Consider the following 22,143-nt stretch of genomic DNA (forward strand, 5'->3'; position numbering starts at 1 on the left):
GAAAAGCAACTCAGAACTAAGAAGAAATTTCCTGACAGTAGAAGAATTAATCAGTGGAACAACTTGCCTCCAGAAGTTGTGAATACTCCAGCACTGGAAGTTTTTAAAAAGATGTTGGATAACCATTTGTCTGAAGTGGTGCAGGGCTTTCTGCCTAAGCAGGGGGTTGGACTAGAAGACCTCCAAGTTCCCTTCCAACTGTTATTCTATATATACTGTTCCAGATCAGAAACATGCATGTGAACAAAAGCATATCCGAAGCACTGCAAGTAACATTCTGCCCGGAAAACGTGTATGATTTTTGTGTCTGCCCCTGGATCTGCCCCTGGAAGTGGAAGGGCTGGGTTCCCTTTATTGCTCTTTATCTCCCCTCCCACCTGGAGAATTAGCTACGGTACAAGAAAGAGCCAGAGGAAGAATGGAACCTGAGGAGTTTTTAATCCAAGCACAAACAATTAATACATTAAGGCCTGATCCAAATTTAAGAATTGTTCTCCTAACCTGGCAAACTGGCTAAGCAAGCCTAGAAAGGCTATTGCTGGGCTGCAGCCACACCCTGCCGGTCACAAACCAGATCTGGAACCTGCAAGCAGGTCAGGAGGCACCCACGTGATTTCCTCAGTGCTGGAGCTGGAAACGGAGCACTGGCACTGTGGTCGATAGCGCCCTCAGCTGGAGGGCTATCTTTCCTCCTTGCTGTCTCCCACCAGCTGGGACTGGGCCGATGCCCATCTAGCGGCTGCTTTGCACTGCTGCAAAGCCCTCCTCAGCTGGCTACTCTCCAAGCTGCTGCTGCAGCAGGCTGCTGCGCTGTGCATTTTGCAGCCAAGGCAATCCCCTCGTTGCTCCGGAAAAATGAAAGAGAAACTGCAAGCAGTTTGTGTTGCTGCTGCGCCGCCGCACTAGTCAGCTGTTGGCCCTTATCGGGCCGATCGCCTGGAGCCACCCGCTCCGTGCGCTGGGTCGGGAGCCCTTAGCGCAATCCCAAGCCCTGGGAGCCAAATAAACCCCACTCACTTGGAACTAGCTGTTTTTAAGCCTCTGAAGCACTTTTAAAACTTTTTGTCCTTTGCTACCAGGCTCCACGTGTAATTAGAGTGGAGCCCTGCAACACACATCTGTCCTGGCTAAGACTGAGTTGAGAACTGGGGAGTGGCCACAGCAAGGGGCGGACCTTGAATTTTGGAGCAGACTCAGTCCAAATGGCATAAGTTGATATTACTCATCCTATCTGAACTCACATAACCACAGATAGGAAAATCCAATAGTTGCTCTCAGATGTTCTCTAAGTGGCACTGATGTTACCTAGTTAGGTAATTAAATATCTGCAAACAAACAATCAAGCTCACAGAGCACCAAGTATTTCATAGTTCAACCCTGAATTATAGATATTGTCATCCATTGGAATATATCTTTCCTAAAACTTGAACATGCTTTACACTGGAAAAACGATGGCTTTTAATACTTAGAAATTTTGTTTGGAATTCAGTTCCAGAGACACAATTTTTTAAAACTCCATGTAAATATGTTATAAACCTCCCAGACACCCATTTGGTACTACAAACCAGAATTGAAGAAAATGGAGAAATTTGTTAACAAGGATCCAACACGAAGAATTATTTAATGTAGAAATTTCACATTAACAGACAGGGCAACATTAAAAAAAAAGTATTATTTACAGTATTACATTGCATTGGTAAGTGAAAGTTCTCCATAGCACAGATGAAGTTTAAAATAAAATGTAACAGTTCTTGAAGGCAATTATTCTAGATTTATTCTAGAATTGCCAATTCTAAGATCAAAGATCTGAATTATTAATGGGCTTAATATTTTAAGCATTTAGGCAATGCTTTTGGGGGCAGTCTCAAATAGTGAATTCCTTGTGAGTGATAGAGCAGTTCATATATCACACTAACTAATAAACTGCACATTCATTTCTCCTGCACAGCATGCTTAGTTATGTCATGGCTTGTACAGGACTACACCTTGCAGTTATATCTGAACTAATTAGGTACAGTTTGCATTTTTCCCTCCAAAAGAGTTTGCAATTCTGATATGGAGGGGAAGATACCAACTAGACTTTGCCAGTTTAAATGCAAACAGTTACAAAAATGGGTTATAGTTAAGTATAAGAACACAATACCAAATAATGGCTTGGTATTACATAAAATATGAGAGTGATTTGTCTATGGTGCACAAGAAAGCTTCGCTTTCAAGATTTGAATGGAATTTTGGACATCTTCCTGTCAGATTCTTCTCAGTGTAGTAAAACATGACCAAATGAAGGTAAGAATGAGAACTTCAAGAGTGTTTCTCTCTATTGTTTTCCCTACTTCAGTTGTTTTTGCATACTCTCAACCTTACCTATGACTTCACAATGTTAGCAACTGTTTTATTGTTTGGCTCAAATTATTGACAAGTAGATTTGTGGGTATTTGTAAACTGCTATAGAACACCTTGTATATATCAGATTTAGAATCCTACTCCTTTAAAAGAGGAGGAAAATATCAGTCCTTATATTTAAGGAACCCAAATAGCCTCCCAATCCTTAAAAAATCAAACCAGGCTTTGTTCCATATTGCTTCACTTTTTTGGAAAAAATAACCTATTGAAATTTAAAAACAAAATAAAACCTCATCATGAAACAAAAGACAACATATGGACTTTTCTCTGGGGAGTAATGAAACTCATGTTATAAATCTTTCAGACAGCAATGTGTTTTCTGGGAAGATGGCAAAAATGTTCACCTAGCTCAGTGCCGATTCCTGATTCTTCAAGAGCAGGGAGAAACTTAGTAGTTTCAAGCAGCTGCAATATTGCTGTAGTCTTTTTTTTTTTTACTCAAACAGCAGCACTGCTATATCAGTGCATCCTCCTCCTCTCACATGTGTTTGTCTGTTATTGACAAAAGAAAAAGGAAACATTTCTTTTAGTAATTTGACAGCCTTCCCACCTTCCCAATGAGCAAGTCAGCCGCCTTCCACATTAACAAGCTCTTCTGCCTTTTAGTATTCGTCCAGTAGATTGTTAGTCATTAAACTGTCAGCTCCTTGGCCCTGCCTGAAAAATGTGAGTCAGAGCCTGGATTGCAAACAATGAAAATGTAATGGTGGTGCTGGGGAGCTTCATCCAAAATGTTTTCACAGCACTGAGGAGAAAATAAGAATGGCATTCTCAGGACAAGTACATTTAGCAATGGAAATCACTAGTCCTGTGAAAAGAGAAAAATGTAACTGATTCAGAACATTGAGTAGAATTCAAATAAAGAGGCCTGTTACATTTTGTTAATGAGACACTTTCTGAAGATTGTGCACAGTACAATTTCTCCATGCTCTTGATCTAAAAATGGTCAAGATAGCTCAGGGATTGAAAAATTGGTGTGAAAGCAACCTGTGGGAGATAGTTAAATGTAATACCAACCCTTTCAACCCTGGTCATAATCACAGAATTGCCATTTCCAAAAATCACAAAAGGAGCGTAGCTGCAAACAAGAATTAACTGTGGTGGATGCTAATGGGAACTGCCAGGTTAAAAAAACAGACACAGTCTTGCTAAAAACAAAGCTTCACCAGTAAAGATGAGCATGGACAGAGGGTGCAAACCAAGTCTCAAACAGTTGTCAAAATAATAAACAGTTGGGAATAAAAGTAATACTAAATAATAACCTCTTCAAAGACAGGCTACACTGCAAATATCATCCAGTGCATCAACATATGGGCAGACAAAAATGTCCTTATGAAAGAGAAAGTCTTGTTATTCTGGAAGGCACATAGCTGTAGGCTCCAGTAAGTGAAGTTAGACATATATACCATCAGCTCAAGTGGAATACGCTTGAAGTTCCATGAAATCAAGTATTTTTAGAGGCATCCTAAATCAGAAGAAAAAAAAATTAACTGATTTGTCCTATGGTTCAAGAAACCACAGACAACACATAATAAAAATACCCTGATGGGTTAGCTTTTACTTCCTATTGTAAATACACCGAGGGGGAGATGAAACACCAATGCAATCATATACATTTAACTCTTAGTTGTATGGTACAAGTTCACAGACATCATGGCAAAGAAGAAAACATGCAATTACAAGAGATCGATCTAATCTATCCAGGACACTAGTTATAAATGTGAATGTGCATACAGTTCCTTTACATATATTAATCCTCTCACCTCTTTCCTGTGTTCAAGAGATTTCAGCTTAGCTCTTATCACATTAATTGCTGGAGAAGAAGCTGGTGTCTACAATTAAACAAGATGAAAACTGAGACTCTTTGAACTTCACTATGACCTTCAAAGCTAAAACAGTTTTAGAGTCTCCTCAATTATCCTGACCTTAATTTAAATTAACTTATTTAATCAATTTATTAGTTTCCTTAGTTGTAAAAGCAGTTCTAAGCTTTTAACATTAATTTAGCTGTTGTACTGCTTTACGCAATAAATTGTGTTCATATCAATCCAACAGGAATTTGAGAAATTAAATCCTCTGGGGAAACACAATGAAGTTTATTCTATGGTAGCATCCCCCAATCTTGCATCTTGAGATACATTAAACCAAACTGAAAACCTCTGTGTTGGCCAATAAATCTAGGAGTTGACAAAGGCTATTTTATTGTGAAGAAAATATCTAATTCCAAATATATTAATAAAACAATACAGAAGTTTAAAATCTAATAATTTAGGAATGGGGAAACAGTTCTTAACTACAAGAGAAAAAGGAAGAATCCAAGAGGGCAGAGCAGCAGAGGACAAGACAAATGAATATAATGTCCATCCATTAAATTATGAACTATATAATTAAGGAACAGCCCTATAGTGTTGGTAAAACACCAGATACATTACTATAATGACTGATGCTGCTGAATGTCACAAATACAAAGCAATTGGACAATGTTTATTGGAGACACCATAGTTGGTGTCATTATTATTATCCTCCTTCAATTCATAGGTATCACCATATCTGATGCACAAAATTTCCTTTAAAATTGTTGTGGTCAGCTAAAGAACCTGGCAACTCTTATACCATAATTCATGTTGTTCAGCTTAAAACTACAAACTACACCACTTTTTGTTATTGTTTGATGGAATTTAGTGGATTGGTCTGTTTTTCCTCACTACTGCACAGTGTAAAACTGTTTCAGCTAGTTTTAGGATCAGATATTTCAAGAGAGGTTGATATTAACTGGGCTCCATTACCGTTTTTTTTTCTTCTGGTGAGCCTCTCACCATACAATAGGAGTTAGATGCTGTTGTTTTGTTTTGTATGAGCCCATGGGCTGCTAAGGAGAAACTGAATGAATTCTCAGACTAGGATAGTCAAGGTCTCAGGCACATTTCAACAGAGCTGTTTGGACAATATCAGAACATAGGTGATTGCTGATTTTATTATTAGACTTATATGTTTGGAGTACTGCAATATTATACATATCTTTCTTTTTGAAACGTGCTTGCAAGTAATCCTCACTTAACAACTATCTGGCTTAGCAAAGTTACAAAACTCTGAAAAAGTAACTTTACGACTGGTTCTCACACTTACAACCATTGCAAGATTTGGGTTTTTCACAGCTTCCAACAAGTAGAGTTAATGGCAGGAAAATTGCAAATTGTGCTCATGTGGTCTCACTTAATAATCGCAGAGATTTATTTAAAGATTGTAGTGGAAGTGAGATCGTAAGTATGCTGCACTCATGTGAAATCACATTGTGCCATTTAGCAATGGAATTGCCAATCCCATTTATGGTTGTTAAATGAGGATTACTGGTACTCTTTCCTTTCCACTACATTTCCTCCCCCAGTATTAGCTGAGCACAATCTGGATACGGAAGCTGTTTTATGGGTGTACTTCTAGCCCCAGTATAACTGAAGTACAGGATTAGTTGTTATGCCAATAAGACTGCTAAAAAAAATAGCACTGATTCTAGACTCTAGATTCTATTCTCAGGACAAATTGGGGAAACAGAATAATGTAGATACACATAGGAAATGCTAGTAAAACTCATAAGCCATATACAGAAATCCTCATCTAGAACTGCTTCATTCAGCAGCCATTCAATTGCAACTGTGATGAGAAAGTAACTTTGTATCTAATTATCACATTTATGACTTTCACAGGTTTGTAAAACAAGAAACACTGACATGAGCTCATGAGCACAGTTGCTGTTTTGCTTAGTGACTGTTTTGCTTAATGACTCGTTGACAATCTTAATTGTGGTCACTAAATGAAAATTTCCTGAAGTTCTTTTAAACAAATTTCCCCTTGCCAAATAGATTCCATTGGTTAATATAGGAGAGACCCTTCTTCCAGCAAATCTTACCATGCTGATATTCTCCTTGCTGCTATGCTTTGAATCCTTAGCGCATGCAGATTCTGGAAAAGTATCATTTTTCTTTTTGTCTAAAATCACTTGACTTCCCAACACTTTACGCTGCATTTGGAAAAGAGAATTATTTTCAACTGTGACAGAGAACAGGAAAGTAATGGAACAATATTTATTCATGGAAATTTCCAGAATAATGAGAGGTATGTTTCTCTGGGTGAAAAGTGGTGAGTTTTTCCCTATTTTTTCTGCAGAGATGTTTTGATTCTGGATTCCACATTTGACTAAGCAATATATTTCCTTTCTGCAAGAACAGTCTTATACTGCCTCTCTTACACCACAGAAAACTTATTAAAATGAAATCCTATTATTTCTGATGAAGATATAGAAGACGTGGGAAAAGACATAATAAAATGAGATGGAAGAAAATATTTTAAACTTTCATAAGTGCCCTTAATGGAGCAGCATCTAAGGCAGCTGTGCCCAAGCTGTGCCCTACAAGCTGTGCATGCAACTTTGGAGAGCTTGTAATATGACCCCACAAGATTATAAAATTTTAAAGGAAGTTTGTTCTTTATGTACATTATCTATATTATATATTATATGTGTTCAAATACAACTCTTCTTCGCTCAATATGGCCCAAGCAAGCCCCAGAGTTTTGGAATACCCATTATCTAAGATATCTAAGACACATCTCATGCAATGCCTTCCTTTACATCAGAAAATTTTGGTGACAGTAGAATGGATTTTACCTTAATTAGGCCACTGAAGGAACGAGTTCGGGCACGTTTCTGAATCTGTGTGGATATAGCTGCCTGAGGAGTAAGGGCTTCAGGGTGCTTCTGAAACTAGAACAAAACTAAATAGCACAGTTCATTCCATGATGTTATCCAGTGTCCATGCCAAAGCCCAATTCTACTTTCCATTCATGCCTTTTGCCTCAACAGCTACTTTTACAAAGATTCCCATGCTTTCTCCCACACATGGTTATCTATCTAACTTGAGCCTGAAATATTCCTTTTGAAATCTGCTGCCAAGAAGAACAAGATAAATAACTGCCAAATGGTTTATTGGATGATTTTAAAATTGCTGTGAAATGCCTTTCTTGGGGGGCACATCCTCTATGATCAATTTGATATTAGGTGATGCCTTCAGATCTTTTAATAAAGCTGTAATCTTTGTTATTTGGAACCACTGTACTATATAGCCTGTATTATTTTAAAACTGCTTATATGGCTTGTTCGCTCTTTCCTGGGAGCTTTTCTATTGCATTTGCTCTTTCATGATACAGTGCTTTATCATTTTTATTTTGTGAGGTGAGCCATAGTCTAAATATCAATATCAAAATAATACGTATTCATACCTGCTGAATAAGCTTTTTTTTCTTGGCAGAGTCTGGCATATTATGAACATGGCAGAAAAGCTCTTTCAGTGCTTCTTCTGTATGGTGCTGTGTGTCTTCCAAGTGGGCAGAAGGATCTAAGAGCCCTCGGTTCTTGAATTTCAGAAGCTGAATGTCTTTGAAATTCTGGGGCATTGGCAAATCCAGGTCATCCTTTAGAAATTCAAACAGATCATTAGGCTCTAACTAGCTTGTTTCTATAAAGCTGGTTATTATTCCAGTGAAAGTCTTCGATGAGAATATTTCCAATTTGATCCGTTAATAGAATATCTGCCTGTCCTGTTTTGGGCCTGATGCTCCCTTCTCCTCTGTTCAAATATTGTGTATTGTAACCAAATTCTCTAAAATGGACTTATTTGGTTGACAGTTGAATAAAAAAAGTCCACTTTTTTCCCAGCCCATGGATGGAGAATACTTCAAAAACTCCAGAATGGTTTTCAGCAGATGCCACCCCTCGCTCACTCAATGATTCCAGTATGCCTATCATAGAGCTGCCATCGGTTATTTAGGCCATCAAGGTCTAATTACTTCCCAATGAGGAATCCAAATGTATATATTTATTTGATTTATATCCGGCCTTTATTTTGTACAACTCCAGACACTGTACATAATGATCCCTCATCCCATTTTCTCATAATTATTCTATGAGATTGGTTGGGCAGAAGATTTATGACCGGCCCAAAATCACCCAGCCAGCCAGCCTCCATGACTAGATGATATAATATATGTTATCCTGGTTTTTAGTGAAGCCCCTTAATCATTACACCAAATTGGCTCAAACCTATAAAGACTGTCTAAATTGTTATACATACATGATTGATGGCTGTCATGTGTATATTGGATCTCTCATATTTAATCTAGCACCAAATGCAGGAAGGGTTAAAAAAAAAAAGGTCACCCATCATATCATAATTTATAAGGGTATATAATAAGCTAAATGCTTAATCTAAAATTTAATTTTGCCATTCCTTTTTTTCCCAAACATGGATCTCCATAAGATTCCATTCTCACTATTTCCTTTTATCATTAAATAGCCTGTTTCCGAGTGCAGTTTGCCCTCCTCACTATGTCTAAGTTCTATCTTTCCTTCTGTAAAAGATGGCACAACTTCTTACCTTTGAGGCATGAGTTCTGGAGTCCAAATAATGTATCCTGGCATATTCCCGGATATATACTGGAGCCTTACAGTGAAAATAGGGGGGGGGAAGTAGAAAGATGAATCAAAATGCTCTTGGTACTCAAAAGAGACCCATAGGTTTACAGGAACTAATTAGTATTTTCCAAAGATCCTTTTGGTTACCTTTTCCTTGAAAGAGATACCAGAGATAGTTCCAATTAGTTCTTCACAAGAAGTTCAGTTTTGGTTTGGCATAAGTCCAATATGGCCAAAAATGGGATTATCTGACCCATAGGTCACACACAATGCATGAGCCTTTGGGGCTCATCTGCAACCTTCTCTCCTTCACTTTATTTCCACTAGTATAGCAACCTGACTTAGAAAAAAGTTGCCTTTCTTCCTAATTGCAAATCAGAACTTAATTTTTTATAAGCAGAAATGTTGTGTGAGGTTACCAATTTTAAGGAATAGTGCAGTTACAATTAATATTTTCTTCATCCTTCACACTGCATTACCTGCTTGTTGCCATTAGGTTTAAAAATAGTTTTTTTCCTCAACATAAAACTTCTCCAAGGTGAGGGGAAAAACAATACATGGGCAATTTAACATGAAAGATGATATACATACCTATGACACTTTATATTTTCCATTCATAAAGTAATACTTTCTACACATAAAGTAGGGGTGCCAACATCCTGTCCCTTTGCAGAAAATATAAATACAGAAAAATCTGGAAAATGTTGCCCATCCTTACTTCATGGATAGAAAACTATTTTTTTTCTTTATTAAATTTCTATTGAAAGTTTTACAAAGAACATTAAAATTAACATAAACTACATGTAGTCCTCGACGTACAGTGTGATCACAATTGGGATCAGAACTTTTATGGCTAGCAATCTATCCTTAGCTGAGTCATGCCTGATTTTACGACCTTTTTGCCACAGTCATTAGATGAATCATGCATTTAAATGAATCAGACTCTCCCATCAGTTTTGTTTGTCGGAAGTCTCCTGGGAACATCATAAATGACAATTATGTGACCCTAGGATGCCACAGCCATTGTAATATCTGCTGATTGCCAAGCACCTGAATTTTGATCACATGACTGTGGGGACACTGCAACAGTTGCAAGCACAAGAACTTGTGGAAAGTTCCTTTCAACACTTGTAACTTCAAATGGTCTTAAATGGTTGTAAATCAAGGACTACCTGTAATAAAGAGTAAATGTACTAAAGAAAGAAAAAGAAAGAAAACAGAGAAAAATGCAGGAAAAAAGAACAGAAAGACATAGAAAGCAATTTCCAATCTTTTTTGCAGCAATCCTTTTTACAGCAAACTATTTTCGATTCAGTTTTTTTAAATCATCAAAATCTCAAATCATTTTTCATTTTGGGCAAAAAGTCTTTAAGCCAGCCATAAACGTCCGTGCCAAAGCCCAGAGTTTATGGTCCCCTTTTTCTAATCAAATAGCTTAATTTAGCTATCACTTCAAGTTCAGTTATCTTCCCCATTATTCCTCTCTTGTGGGTAATGTCAAATTTTTCTACTTTTGAGCATATAATACTAGAAAGTTCATGTCTTGAAAAATTCAGATCTGTGTTGTAGTCTCATATATATTGTATACTGTCAGATGCTGACTTTAACAAAAGAGTGCTCGTTTCCTAAGAAACTTTAGCCTAACTAAAGACATCATACATTAGGCATACATCATCCCAAAGAAAACTGAAAAGTCTTTAAAGGCCTAATAACCAATCACTAACTAATAAGAAAAAGGTGTAACAGAACTGCTTAGTAAATACAGAGTTTAGGTTCATCAAAACCACTTAATAACAATGGATATCACCTACTATATATCCTGCATTCACGTGTAGAAAATGTTTTTAAAAAACTTCCACATGTGAAAGATCATTTTGTAAAAATAGATAAATGCTAGAGAGCCCAGCAACAGAAATAAGTAACACCCCCAAAGCAGCATCTCTAAAAAGGCCCAGAGCATCTCACAGTTTGCACCCACTTTCCCCCAATGAGTAATGCCCTCAGACAATAGGGCAACAGTGTTGGAGATTAGTTCCTCTCTCTATGTCATCTTACTTTGAAGAGTTTTTGTGAGTGCTTGATCATGAAAGCCATCCCGTTATTCAGTTTGTTAATGTTTTCCTGCAGATCGCTGGCAGTCACCTAGCAACAGATACAGAATGAGAAGAGGTTAAGTGAGTTGCAAAATCATAGAGGCGAGCTTATTTTAATGGTGAACTACAGCAGTCATCTATTGAGAAATTCCATCCTTCCTAGCCTGCCCTACTTTTCCCTTTTCACCATTATATGAAACAGAATACTTACATTTCGGGGCCACAAAATATGAGGTGCAAACATAAGAGCAAGGTTATGTGCTGACATCTTGTTCCTGTCCTGTTTCTTGGCTGTTTGATAGAGCAGATCCAACAGCAATTTGAGCAGATTGCGATTGGCAGCTGGTAAGATCAAGAAGAGCAATTGCAGGGCTTCAATCTGACGCTCTTTATCTGGATTGTTGGTCTTGTTGCCCTTGTCATCAAACTGCATTAGGTCTATAATGCAGGAATCAGGAAAATATCTGTTAAGCATGGCTGGCTAAAAGAAATCTCAGGAATTCTATCCCATTCTTAAAACTATTTATTTTCAACTTCTGATTACTCTTTTAAGAATCCCCAAAACTTCATATTTAAGTATCCTTGCCATTAGTTTGAACAGGGAAATATTAGGGTCTCCACACTTTTTAAGCCACCAGATTATTATGAGCCTATGGCGTTGTTACAGTAGCCAGGAAGCAGAATAGTAGTTTCGCTTGGCAAAGTACCAGCCCTGAATAGGATACACTTGCGCACTTCCCAAGGTGTGCCACAGGAGGCTTCACACCAGAAAGAAAAACAAGTGGCTCTTCCTGCAGTGTTACCAAGGCCCTCTCCCTTCCTGGAGCTGCCCCACAAACGGGTGCTACAAACAGGAAATTTGAGAGCTGTCAGGAATCTGACAGACTGCATAGAGCACCAGCCTGTCTCACTACCAAAGTGGTATCTACTTGCACAGAACATGCTTTCGAACTGTGAGATAGACAGAAGCTGAGGAGAGTGAGAGGAGCTCTCCTGCCACACAGTGCTTGCACTCGAAATGCCAGAGCTGAGACCATTTCCAGCATCATTAAGCCACTGAGCCATCGCCCCTCCAATGACCAGATGAATTAGAAAGATGGATATTTTGAAAAATGGATCTCATTCAAAAGTGCCTGCAGGAAAGAATACATAACTGATAACATTGCCTAGTTAATGTTGATTACCTGAAATTTTAAGGTGTGCATGGAAATGTTTGTGGGTCAGCAAAGGCTCTGGTAATTCTCCCAGGAACATCTTCAACAAAGTGGCCACATCATTGGAATGAAACTCGCCTGAATCCAGGTCAATTTCTGTTCCACTATTCAAAGCTTCTTTCAGGTTCTGTTGCCTAGTACTGTTTCCAGGCACTCGGAACAAGCCTTCTGTCCGCAAATCTGCACCATGACAGGAGAGGTATTAAACATATGCCAGATACAGTAACTGCTACCATTCCTAATTTTGAATCTAGATCTCATTTTGAATCTATATCTTGATCTAGATCTAGTGATTGTCTGGATTTTTTGCAGTCTAAGATATGACAGCCCTTTTCACACCTTTATTCTTCTTTTTAAATCTTTTCAGAGCCCTAATAGAAGAGTCAGTGAATTGTACAAAATAAAATAGAAATACTGAATTCAATGAAGGGAATTTTTAAAAATCTACTTCAAGATTTGATTCACAAAGCAAGAGTGTCTTTCTTGAGTGCAAACATTTGGGTGGAATTCACTTGAATCCTATTATTCCAATGGCACTTGAAAGAATCAGTTCTGAAAATTATGAAAAGCTGTTTTTTAAAATTTACTCCCTGTAACTTGTTATTAGCCAGTATAGAACCATAGTTTTATTAATTTACCTTTTATATACTTTTGTCATATTTCATTTATATACATTTTTGTGGCTGAGCCAATATATTCTCATGTTATATCACAGAATGGTCATTTAAATTTATTTTCAGATTGTGTTCTTTTCTAGTTATGACTATTAGTTTACCAGAACAAAAGAAACATAAAATAGAAACTATTTTCAGAAGGAGAGAAGAAAATGTTCAGATCTAAAAGCATATATAGAAAGTTTTTATAAATCAATTTTTTGCCTCAGATTAATTCACAATTGCTTACTTAAGAAATATAGAAAGACCTCCAAAATTACTTACTCTTATGCAAATACTCAACAAGTTGAGATATTTGAGCAATGCCTTCTTCAGTCAGTGGTGCTCCAAATACCACCCCTTTCTCTATAAATTCAAAAAACAACAAGGAGATAATCAAAGAAAATATCAATTGTTTTATATAAACTCAGATTGGTTTATTCGCTATCTCAAAATGTCAGAAGTAAAACTTGGACCGGAATTTATGTCCATTCAATATCCATTTTCAAAATAAATAAATAAAACTTTACTCTTATCATTAGTGCGAAAGGCATCAGGTTAGAAAAGAAATACCGTTTTTTTCTATAAGGGAAGCTATGTTACAAAATAGATACTTTTAATCTATATTTATGCCTGGGTCTTGTTTATACTGTAGTATTCACATTGTGTACTTTATGAAGGAATATCAGCAACATACCAGAATACTGTCATGCTGGCTGCATAAGAGAAATACTGCAGTGATTTGCATGTTATACCTACCCCAAAGAAATACACATTCCCCTAAATGTCCATCTGGGTTCAGTTCCAAGTGGGAAGAAAGACACTGGAAACATGGAGGTTGCTTGGAAGGGTGGTTTTAATGGCGGAACAGGACCACATGATTTGAGGTCCTGGGCAAAAAAAAGAGCACCTGGGTGAGATAGGGAGAGAGATTTATACCTTCTGTTGGGCTTTGAACTTGCTTGCTGTTCCTGTGGCAAGAAATGTATCCTGATTGGTTGTTAGGCTCCCATGGGTCCATGCAGGGGTAACTTTGTAGGTTGTCTTGAGTCCCAGGCCTGGTTGAATCTTGCTGAGTGTTGTAATGAAGGGGCTTTGGGCAATTCCTATCACCCTGGAGCTGAAGACCTTTTGTGTTGTAAGATGGCTCAGTCTTTTTGAAGCTATTAACTAAGATGTGGGCTGCTTTCCAAGAGCATGATTGGAAAGGTATAATATTCTGCCTTTTTAATATTTCCTATATTTCATTCTTCTAGGAGAGAGGTGGGTGCTAACTTTCTACAATAGCATTTCCATGTAAAGTAGTTTTTAGTCCAAGAAATTACTGTTACAATATAAGATTAAGATTTTTAAATTAAGATTTTTCTAGTGTTTGTAGGCATATTGTGACTACTCAAAAATCATTTAAGCAAATTAAAATGTCATTTCTTAAATGTGACATTATCATTATATTATGAGAGAACAGAATAGAACTTCTAATTACACTGCAAGAAGAGATTGTTGCATATTTGAATTCAGTTTGGAAAGAAGTCTAATTAGATTACAATGTGATTCCATAAACATAGAAAATCATAAGACAGGATAAGAATGCAGAACTCGTTTTCTAGATTGACAGAAATATTTCTCTAAGATACTATGCCAAAAAGAAGATACAAGAAACAGTACAAGAAGTTAGTAATTAGTGGTCAGCTCCAAAGATATAGAATGCTACTTTGTCCAAGATTCAATTTTTCCAAACCTACTGTAGTAACCCAGGAAACATCCCAGATTCTTAAGCAACCTAATGAGATAGTGGGTAGAATTAACATGCCTACCTATGGTAGAAAGTATTAGATAGCTATTGTTGTAATTTTGTCCATCTAGCCTAATATTATCTTCTGTGAACTTTTATATATTTAAAATAGTTCTAAAGACACTGAACTTTAGTTCTTCTAAGAATATAAGGAACAGGATGGCTTTTCTCCTAGGAACACCTTCAGTGTTGACTGCTATTTTTTTCTAGTTGTGCCATTTGATATTAAAAAGAAATATAGCAAAAACTAAGGATTAATCATAATAGATACCTTTGTAATACTGCTTTCCTAATTTTTAATTTGGAAGTTTATTAATAAAGTTGTGGGTTTTGCTGTAACAGAAGAGCCAGCCTTAGGTCAGAGCAGCAGCCATACGAATATCTTGGGAGATATTATTTCATCAATTTTGTTGACTGTGGTGGCCCACGAGGTTAGAACACTGAGCTGATGATTGGCGTTCGAGACCCAGTTGCTGCTGCAGGACGGGATGAGTGTTTCAACACCTGCCAAATCAGCAGCTTAAAAACAGATGATCGCGAGTAGATAAATGGGTACTACATTGGTGGGTAATTTAACAGGGACAAGAAAGAAGTCCCCAACTGGGCATCCCTTAGACAACTGTGATGTCATTGTTCAATCCTTTCAATCTGGAAGCACTTCAACACTCTTGATACAACTCTAATAATAGTATCCATTTCTTTGGAAACACTGCCAATTATAAAGAAGTGAGACCATGATATATTATAGCAATAGCACTTAGACTTATATACCACTTTATAGTGCTTTACAGCCCACTCTAAGCAGTTTACAGAGTCAGCCTATTGCCCCCAACAATCTGGGTCCTCATTTTACCCACCTCAGAAGGATGGAAGCCTGAGTCAACCTTGAGCCTGGTGGGATTTGAACTGCCAAACTGTAGGCAGCTGGCTGCAGAAGGAGCTTGCACTCTAACCACTGCACTCTAACCACTGTGCCACAGAGGCTCTGTCAATTATCATTGAAAGCCAATAGAAAGCACTAGCAAACACATCATACTTACCTTTGCGTTTAAGAGACATCAGGGAACGGAAAAAACCTGAGGAAATGCTAGTCCCACCAGGCAACTGGGGCTCTTCCTCACCCATCAGTTGAGCAAGCTCTGCTCCAGGCAAGTCAATCAATCGGGTAATGTTGCTGACCACAAGTTCTGTGAATGCTTCAGGCTTCTCATGTCTCAGCTTCTCCACAAAGAAGTCTGGATTAAAGATGATTTGTTGCCGCTGAAGGGAAGACTCATTGCAGATAACGAAACTGCAAATGGCATCACTGAGGAAGAGAGTGAAGCATTACTTCATGAGAGACATGCAATTCCAATATAGCAATAAACTTTAGCCATGCAGGCAGTCAAACTAAAATGGGCCACAGTTTATATTATAGAAATAATGTTTTAATATAATCTGCATGTTTTTTAAGGATACCATACCATTCCACCCATTTCTGCAATATGCAACATACCAGAATACTGTCATGCTGGCTGCATAAGATACTACAGTGATTTGCATGTTATACCTACCCCAAAGAAATACACATCCCCCTGTCAAGCTAAAAACAAACTGTATAATTGATCAGCTTTGGACAATTATAGTTCATATTAATTGATATAGAGAACATTACATTTAAAATATATTCTTTAAAAAGGCAATCATTCAGCTTTTAACAATTATTTTTATAACATAAGCATGTAAACATTTTTTTAACAAGAATAATGTTCTAAAACAGTAAGAATGTTTGGAAATTATTCAGAACAGTTAGCCTGGAAGTTACATCAAAGGTATACACTATAAATATATCATCCCATGGATATCAAATGATTTTTTTTTCTGCTCTTACTGGGTAGAACATTATGGAAGCATGAAGCAGAAATATAATACAGTTCTTTTCTTAGAGGAAACTTATGTGTTGTTAGGTTATATGCTGTATAAAAATTAAATAATTTCTGAAATATACAATGCATAAAGAAAAAAACTGTCAATTGAATTTACTGCTTTTTTTAGAATTCCAATAGTCCAACATAGTGGAATATTTTTATCAAAATTATTCAGAACTACCCTAGATAGACCATATTTGCCATTGTGGAAAATTGCAATAGATATCCTTTTGCAGTCCCAGCCTGGGATTGAAGTGGCTAATTAAATCTGAAATCATCCAAGCAGTGAAGTTGGCAAAATCACCCCAAACACAGTAAACCACAGAAAAGAACAGTTCTCTTCATCCCTGAGCGAGTAAGCTGCCAAGAATAATCTAATTCTAGCACAGCTTCATAAGAAACCCTGCCGTTTGATATGTTTAACAAGCTGAAAACAAGATGGAGCCCTTCAGTTCAAACAGCTGGAGATGAATGTTGATTGACCTCATACTTTTAGATTAGATTAAAGAGCTGGAAGGGATCTTGTAGGTCATCCAGTCCAACCCGCCCCCCTCCAAGAAAAAAAAAACCAAGGTTCTCCATTGCACTGTTTTAATATGTGCTAGCAAGGCAGGACGACAACATAAATATGACTTGTAAGCTAATCATAGACCCAACATCTCCTTCTAAGGAAGACCAATATGCTGTTAATGTCTTGCCCCAATAAAACTGCTAAGTCTGCATAACATCTGTGTCACCTATTCAAACTTTCACACACACCCCATGTTCTAGAATTTAAAGAAACCCTAACCAATTTCAAGGCATAATTAATAGCTAGTATATGCCTGCCTATTTGAAGACTTTCAATTCTTAATTTCCAGGAAATCTTAAAGCAACCGTTTCTGAAATAATAGAAAAGACAAATCTCTTACACAAGTGCTGAAAGTTTCTGGCGCGGCATTGGGAAGCAGAGATGTAATGAGAAGAACTAATTCCTTGTTTTCAGAAGCAGAACTGCCTGCTCCAACGCAGCCTATGCAAATTCCACACACAATAAACAAGACAAAGACTCATTTGTTGGCCTTCTTCTCACAAATAATCAACTTTCATTAGCGTCAGAGCAGAACTTAGATCAACCAACTTTATGGAATACTAGAGCGTAGACCGCATCCTTGAAGAACTTACCATTTAAAATGTCCAATTTATTGGGGCAATCTAGTATTAAGCTCTCAAAGCTTTATACTTTATACTCTCAAAGATTTATTAATGCTTAACCCAAACTTACTATGTATTCCACTGGCTTTATCTTCTCTTTTAAAATCTTCTTTCATGACTTCCTCATTTGATATCTAGTTTATGAAGCCAAATCTTATAAGGCATTTTCCTTTAAAATATTTTCTTCTGATTTCTAATTTTTCTTGATGTGTAAAATTGAACTATACATTTTTACCTCTTTCCTTTACCTCTTATATGTCTTCAGCCTAATTAATCTTCAGAGTATGTTTTGTTGTTGGAAAACTTCAATCATATATAATATGCTGCATTGTGGCACGTTGCTGTCTGCTTTTATAACCCCATTCATGTTTTATGGTGCACAATCTCACAATAAGAGTAGCCCTTAACTCTCTACCAAATTCTGTGCTAAACATTACTAAGCTTTGTAGTTTTGAAAGGTCACTTTATCAGCAACAGTCCCTCACACAAAAATATGCTTGGTTATTATTAACATTAATGAAAGTCGGAACTCTTTCAAACAATTCAGTCACACACTATCCAAAGGTAAGAATGTGAGCGGCACATTGCCATTTGCATACTAAAAAGAAAGAAACATGATGCAAAGAAAGTAGACAACTGTATATCTGCTTTCATAGAAATGTTTGATTAATGAATTACAAGCTAAGGATTTGCTCAAGTTATCAAGAAGAGGATGGCCCTTGAGTAAAATCCTCAAGGATATCAGATCCTATTAGATAGAAAAAGGAAACCAAGGACAAATGAATAAAAGCCAGATTAGATTCGCTTCATAATTAGATGTCTTTTAATAATTTATGGAGCAAGCTATAACCAATCATTCTCCTTAACACAGACCAATGTTGAGGAGGCGGCAAACTTTGTTTTGATTTTATGAAGAATTTTCCATTGGTGCATTCAAAGGGAGCCTAAGTATCAGATGACATCAGCTCGTTCCCACTACCTTACAATTTATAATTTTATAGAAACTAAATATAATTTTATTTTATAGAACTGTTTAAAATGTATCCAGCATTCTTCTGAAAGAATGCAAAATGTTTTTTAAAAAGTAGCCCACAAACATCTGAAATGTACTACATAGGGCTGGTTTAACTGCCCGGTCCCAGAGCCTGGGGGAATATCTAGGTTTGAATGCCTTATGAAGGGTTGAGGCCATTCTGAACTCTGGTGGGATGCTGTTCCATAGAGCAAACTTTGACAGAGAAGGCACAATTCTCATGTCCCAGAAGATTACATTTCCTAATAGACCTGGAACATGCCAACCCTGCCAGTTCTGATAAGCTGAGCAGAAATGATAGGTGACAGATAGTCCTGCAAATATTGTGACTCAATGCCATGTAAGGCTTTATAGATGACAGCCAGCACCTTGAAATGCACAAAAATGGGAGCCAGTGCAGCTCACAAACAGATGTTATATGTATGTATCCAAAAATGTCTATAACTGCTGTATTTTGGACCATCTGCAGCTTCCAAATGCACTTTAAGGGCAATCCTACACTAGAGTAATACACCTGGGAATTAATGTTGCTAGTGTCTGGGCAACATTTCTGTTTAATTTGTATATATTTTAATCTTGTATTTTATATTTTAAATTTTATGTCATATAGTATCCTTATTTTAACTGTGATGCTTCTGATATGAATAAATGAACAACAATAAGGTAATAATACAACCAAGACAGTCTTAAGAAGATGACTTTTTAAAATGGCTATGGCACAAGCAAGTTTTTATGCTATGGTTAATGAGACAACTAAATATAGACCAACTCATATCTTTTTATGTTTCATTTTATCATTTTAATTGAGGGGCTCTCAAGCTACACAAATAAAACTTATCTAAATATGTTTCTTAAAATGCCACTATTTTGACTTTTTAAGAACAATTAACATCTTTATACCAATATTTTGTAGTTGCTCTGCTAGAACTATAATCCTACTGATCTAGCCCACCAACAGCCTGGGTGGCGCTGTGGTTAGAATGCAGTATTGCAAGCTAATTCTGCAGACTGCCAGAGTTCGATTCTCACTAGCTCAAGGCTGATTCAGCCTTCCATCCTTCTAAGGTCGGTAAAATGACAATCCAGATTGTTGGGGGCAATACGTTGACTCTGTAAACCGCTTAGAAAGAGCTGTAAAGCCCTGTGAAGTAGTATATAAGTCTAAGTGCTATTGATATTGCTATGCTGAACCACTCAGAACTTTCTCTTCAAATCCCCAATCTAGTGGTCACCCAAAATTATCTCGAACCCATGGTCCCTAGCTATTTCCTCTTTGGCTACAAAAATAGTTTTCTCCTTTTCTGTCCTATTCATATATGATTATTATACTCAAGCACCCCATTAGCTGAGGTTAAAAATCATGTAGCATATTTTGAGGGTAACTGGCTGGCAAAGGGTGAATACTTACACCTGCTTCCCTGCCCCCTTTGATACAGCAAGTTTGTGTCTCAAAAAATGATGGACCTAGTCTCAGGGAAGCAGCATAGTTATAAAACAGAACTATATAAGTAATAATTCAACAGCCACACCGGAAGTTGTTTTATTTGAAAAAATGCACTGGCAAATCATCTAATCCTGTTTCCATGAGAAAAAATAGCTAACATTGCACATTTTATCAATCCATGGTTAATCCAATTATGATTTACCCATTTATCTCCATGTTCTGAATTTCTGTGACACAAGACAAACTAACACATCACCTGAGTTCATACTGTATTTATAGGGTGGCTTGCACTGTAGTGGATTGTGCAGCCACTGCTACAGTCCAGCTTATTGGGTGGAATTAAAGCCATATGGTATTCTAATGAAAGAGGAGTGTAATTGTTGAATATACTGTATCATAAAAGAAATCACACTGGGTGGTCTCATGCAATACACTAAACCATAAACTACTCATATGCATGTTAGCTTAGAGTTATACTGGTACCACCACAGACATTGAATAGCAGTTCTCTGATTAAAGAATATTTTAACCTTATCTGAAGACCCCAGGGATCATCTAGCACTTCTTATACATAACTTATTTAGTTTATGACTGAAAGATATGTCTATGGAGATTCTCAGTCATCCAGGCCATGGTCCCAAAGGTGCTTTTTCAAGAGGCAACGGAACTTTTCTTTGAAGACCTTGCCCTTCTCATCCAAGATGCTTCTTCAGAACAAAAGTAGCTTCTTGGATGAGAAGCGAAACGTCTTCTAAGAAAAACCAGAAGGTCCAGTTGCCTCTTGAAAAGGCACCTTTGGGGTTACTGAAATATAGTGATTTATGGCAGGGACCAAGTAGAAAATGTACTGCTGCTTTAATTCACCACTAAACAACCGCGCAGGCCACGTTTATTCGTCCATTCGAAACCCAACTCAACATCCTTTCCATCTGCCCTTCCGTGCTCCTACATCAAACGCTACCAAACCGCTTTTTGGTCAGTCTTCAGCGGCCCCAGCCCTTTCCCGGATGGGCGCCTTAATCTCGGATGGGCGCTCTCTTGTCGTACCTATACGTTTGCCCAGCTGCACCTTTCCTCCTAGTCGATTCCGTCGCCATTTCATATCTGCCGCTTTGCTTTCCCATAGGCCGTTCAGTCGCAAAAGCCAATTGGCTATTTCCAGAGCAGCTTGTTAGCTCCCACCTTTTCTTCATGCAGCCATTGGTCTGTTCGAACGTGGCACCCGCTTAACGATTTCTCGTGGACTAATCGGAAAACTGATAAGAAAGGAGAGGCAACCAACTGTATTGCGCTAAGTTTCCTGGGATTTGTAGTTTTGAGGCGACGTTTATGTGATCAGAAAAAATACCGAGCTTGGAATCGGTATAGGTGGCTGTTGCGGTTTTTAATGAGAGGTGGACATTTGCGATGACAGGACTCACATTAAAGTTTTATATGCTGAATTTAAGTCACTAGAAATATTTGGGACATAGGAGCACCCTATCCTCAAAGTTAGGATATAGGACGTGTATTGCCCACAAACCATTACAAATGTTATGGAGCAATATCTAGTTGAAATTAAGGATTGCCCCATCCCTTTTAACATTTCAGAAGTTACTTAAGACTTAATAAATTAACTTAATTGACTTCTTGGGCTTTTGTTATTTTACTTGAATAATTTTGTCTATTGCTTAGTATATTTTACTGTATGGAATTATTGATTTCTTAACTTTTACCATGAATTTTACCATTCACCTGCAATGAGCCTTTATTGATTTGGCAATGGAAAGAAATAATTCATGCAAAGCAATTGACAATTTTATATGGAATGGAAATGAAGTAACAAGAACATAAATTAACTGCCTGGTTGGTTAATTCAGTGCTTTAAATTTAAAATAGCACAGATCCAGAAGTGAAATTCAGCAGGTTCTGAGCAGCTCTGGAGAACCGGTAGCAGAAATTTTGAGT

The 22,143-nt window shown here is 37.3% G+C and overlaps 1 protein-coding gene across 2 annotated transcripts; it reads right to left on the reverse strand.

The window, feature by feature from the left end:
• Positions 1-1,588: 1,588 nt before the first annotated feature.
• ARHGAP19 (Rho GTPase activating protein 19) lies at positions 1,589-21,320 on the reverse strand. Of its 2 annotated transcripts, none has more exons than XM_026701198.2 (12): positions 21,244-21,320; positions 15,659-15,924; positions 13,112-13,192; positions 12,144-12,353; positions 11,171-11,397; positions 10,922-11,008; positions 8,829-8,894; positions 7,675-7,866; positions 7,064-7,159; positions 6,308-6,418; positions 4,167-4,235; positions 1,589-3,868 (listed from the first exon to the last, which is right to left on the reverse strand). In XM_026701198.2, exons 1-12 carry the CDS (start codon positions 21,318-21,320, stop codon positions 3,848-3,850), a joined length of 1,503 nt encoding a protein of 500 aa, XP_026556983.1. In that variant the 3' UTR covers positions 1,589-3,847. The 2 variants fall into 2 exon arrangements, with proteins under 2 accessions (XP_026556983.1, XP_087789024.1); XM_087932898.1 differs by lacking the exon at positions 21,244-21,320 and adding an exon at positions 17,437-17,543.
• Between the last annotated feature and the right edge of the window lie 823 nt (positions 21,321-22,143).

This window comes from Pseudonaja textilis, chromosome 4 (genome assembly GCF_049901715.1).
Source record: "Pseudonaja textilis isolate UNSWEBS1 chromosome 4, rPseTex1.2, whole genome shotgun sequence".
Classification (NCBI taxonomy): domain Eukaryota; kingdom Metazoa; phylum Chordata; class Lepidosauria; order Squamata; family Elapidae; genus Pseudonaja; species Pseudonaja textilis.

Bases quoted from the DNA above. Each gene is read 5' to 3' on its own strand.
- ARHGAP19 (XM_026701198.2), bottom strand. From the start codon at position 21,320: ATGGGAAAGCAAAGCGGCAGATATGAAATGGCGACGGAATCGACTAGG. The intron at 6,419-7,063 runs GTAAAATCCATT...TTCCAAATGCAG, and splicing joins CCTTCAGTGGCCTAATTAAG to CGTAAAGTGTTGGGAAGTCA. The intron at 3,869-4,166 runs GTGAGAGGATTA...CTTCTGATTTAG, and splicing joins CTCTTGAACACAGGAAAGAG to GATGCCTCTAAAAATACTTG.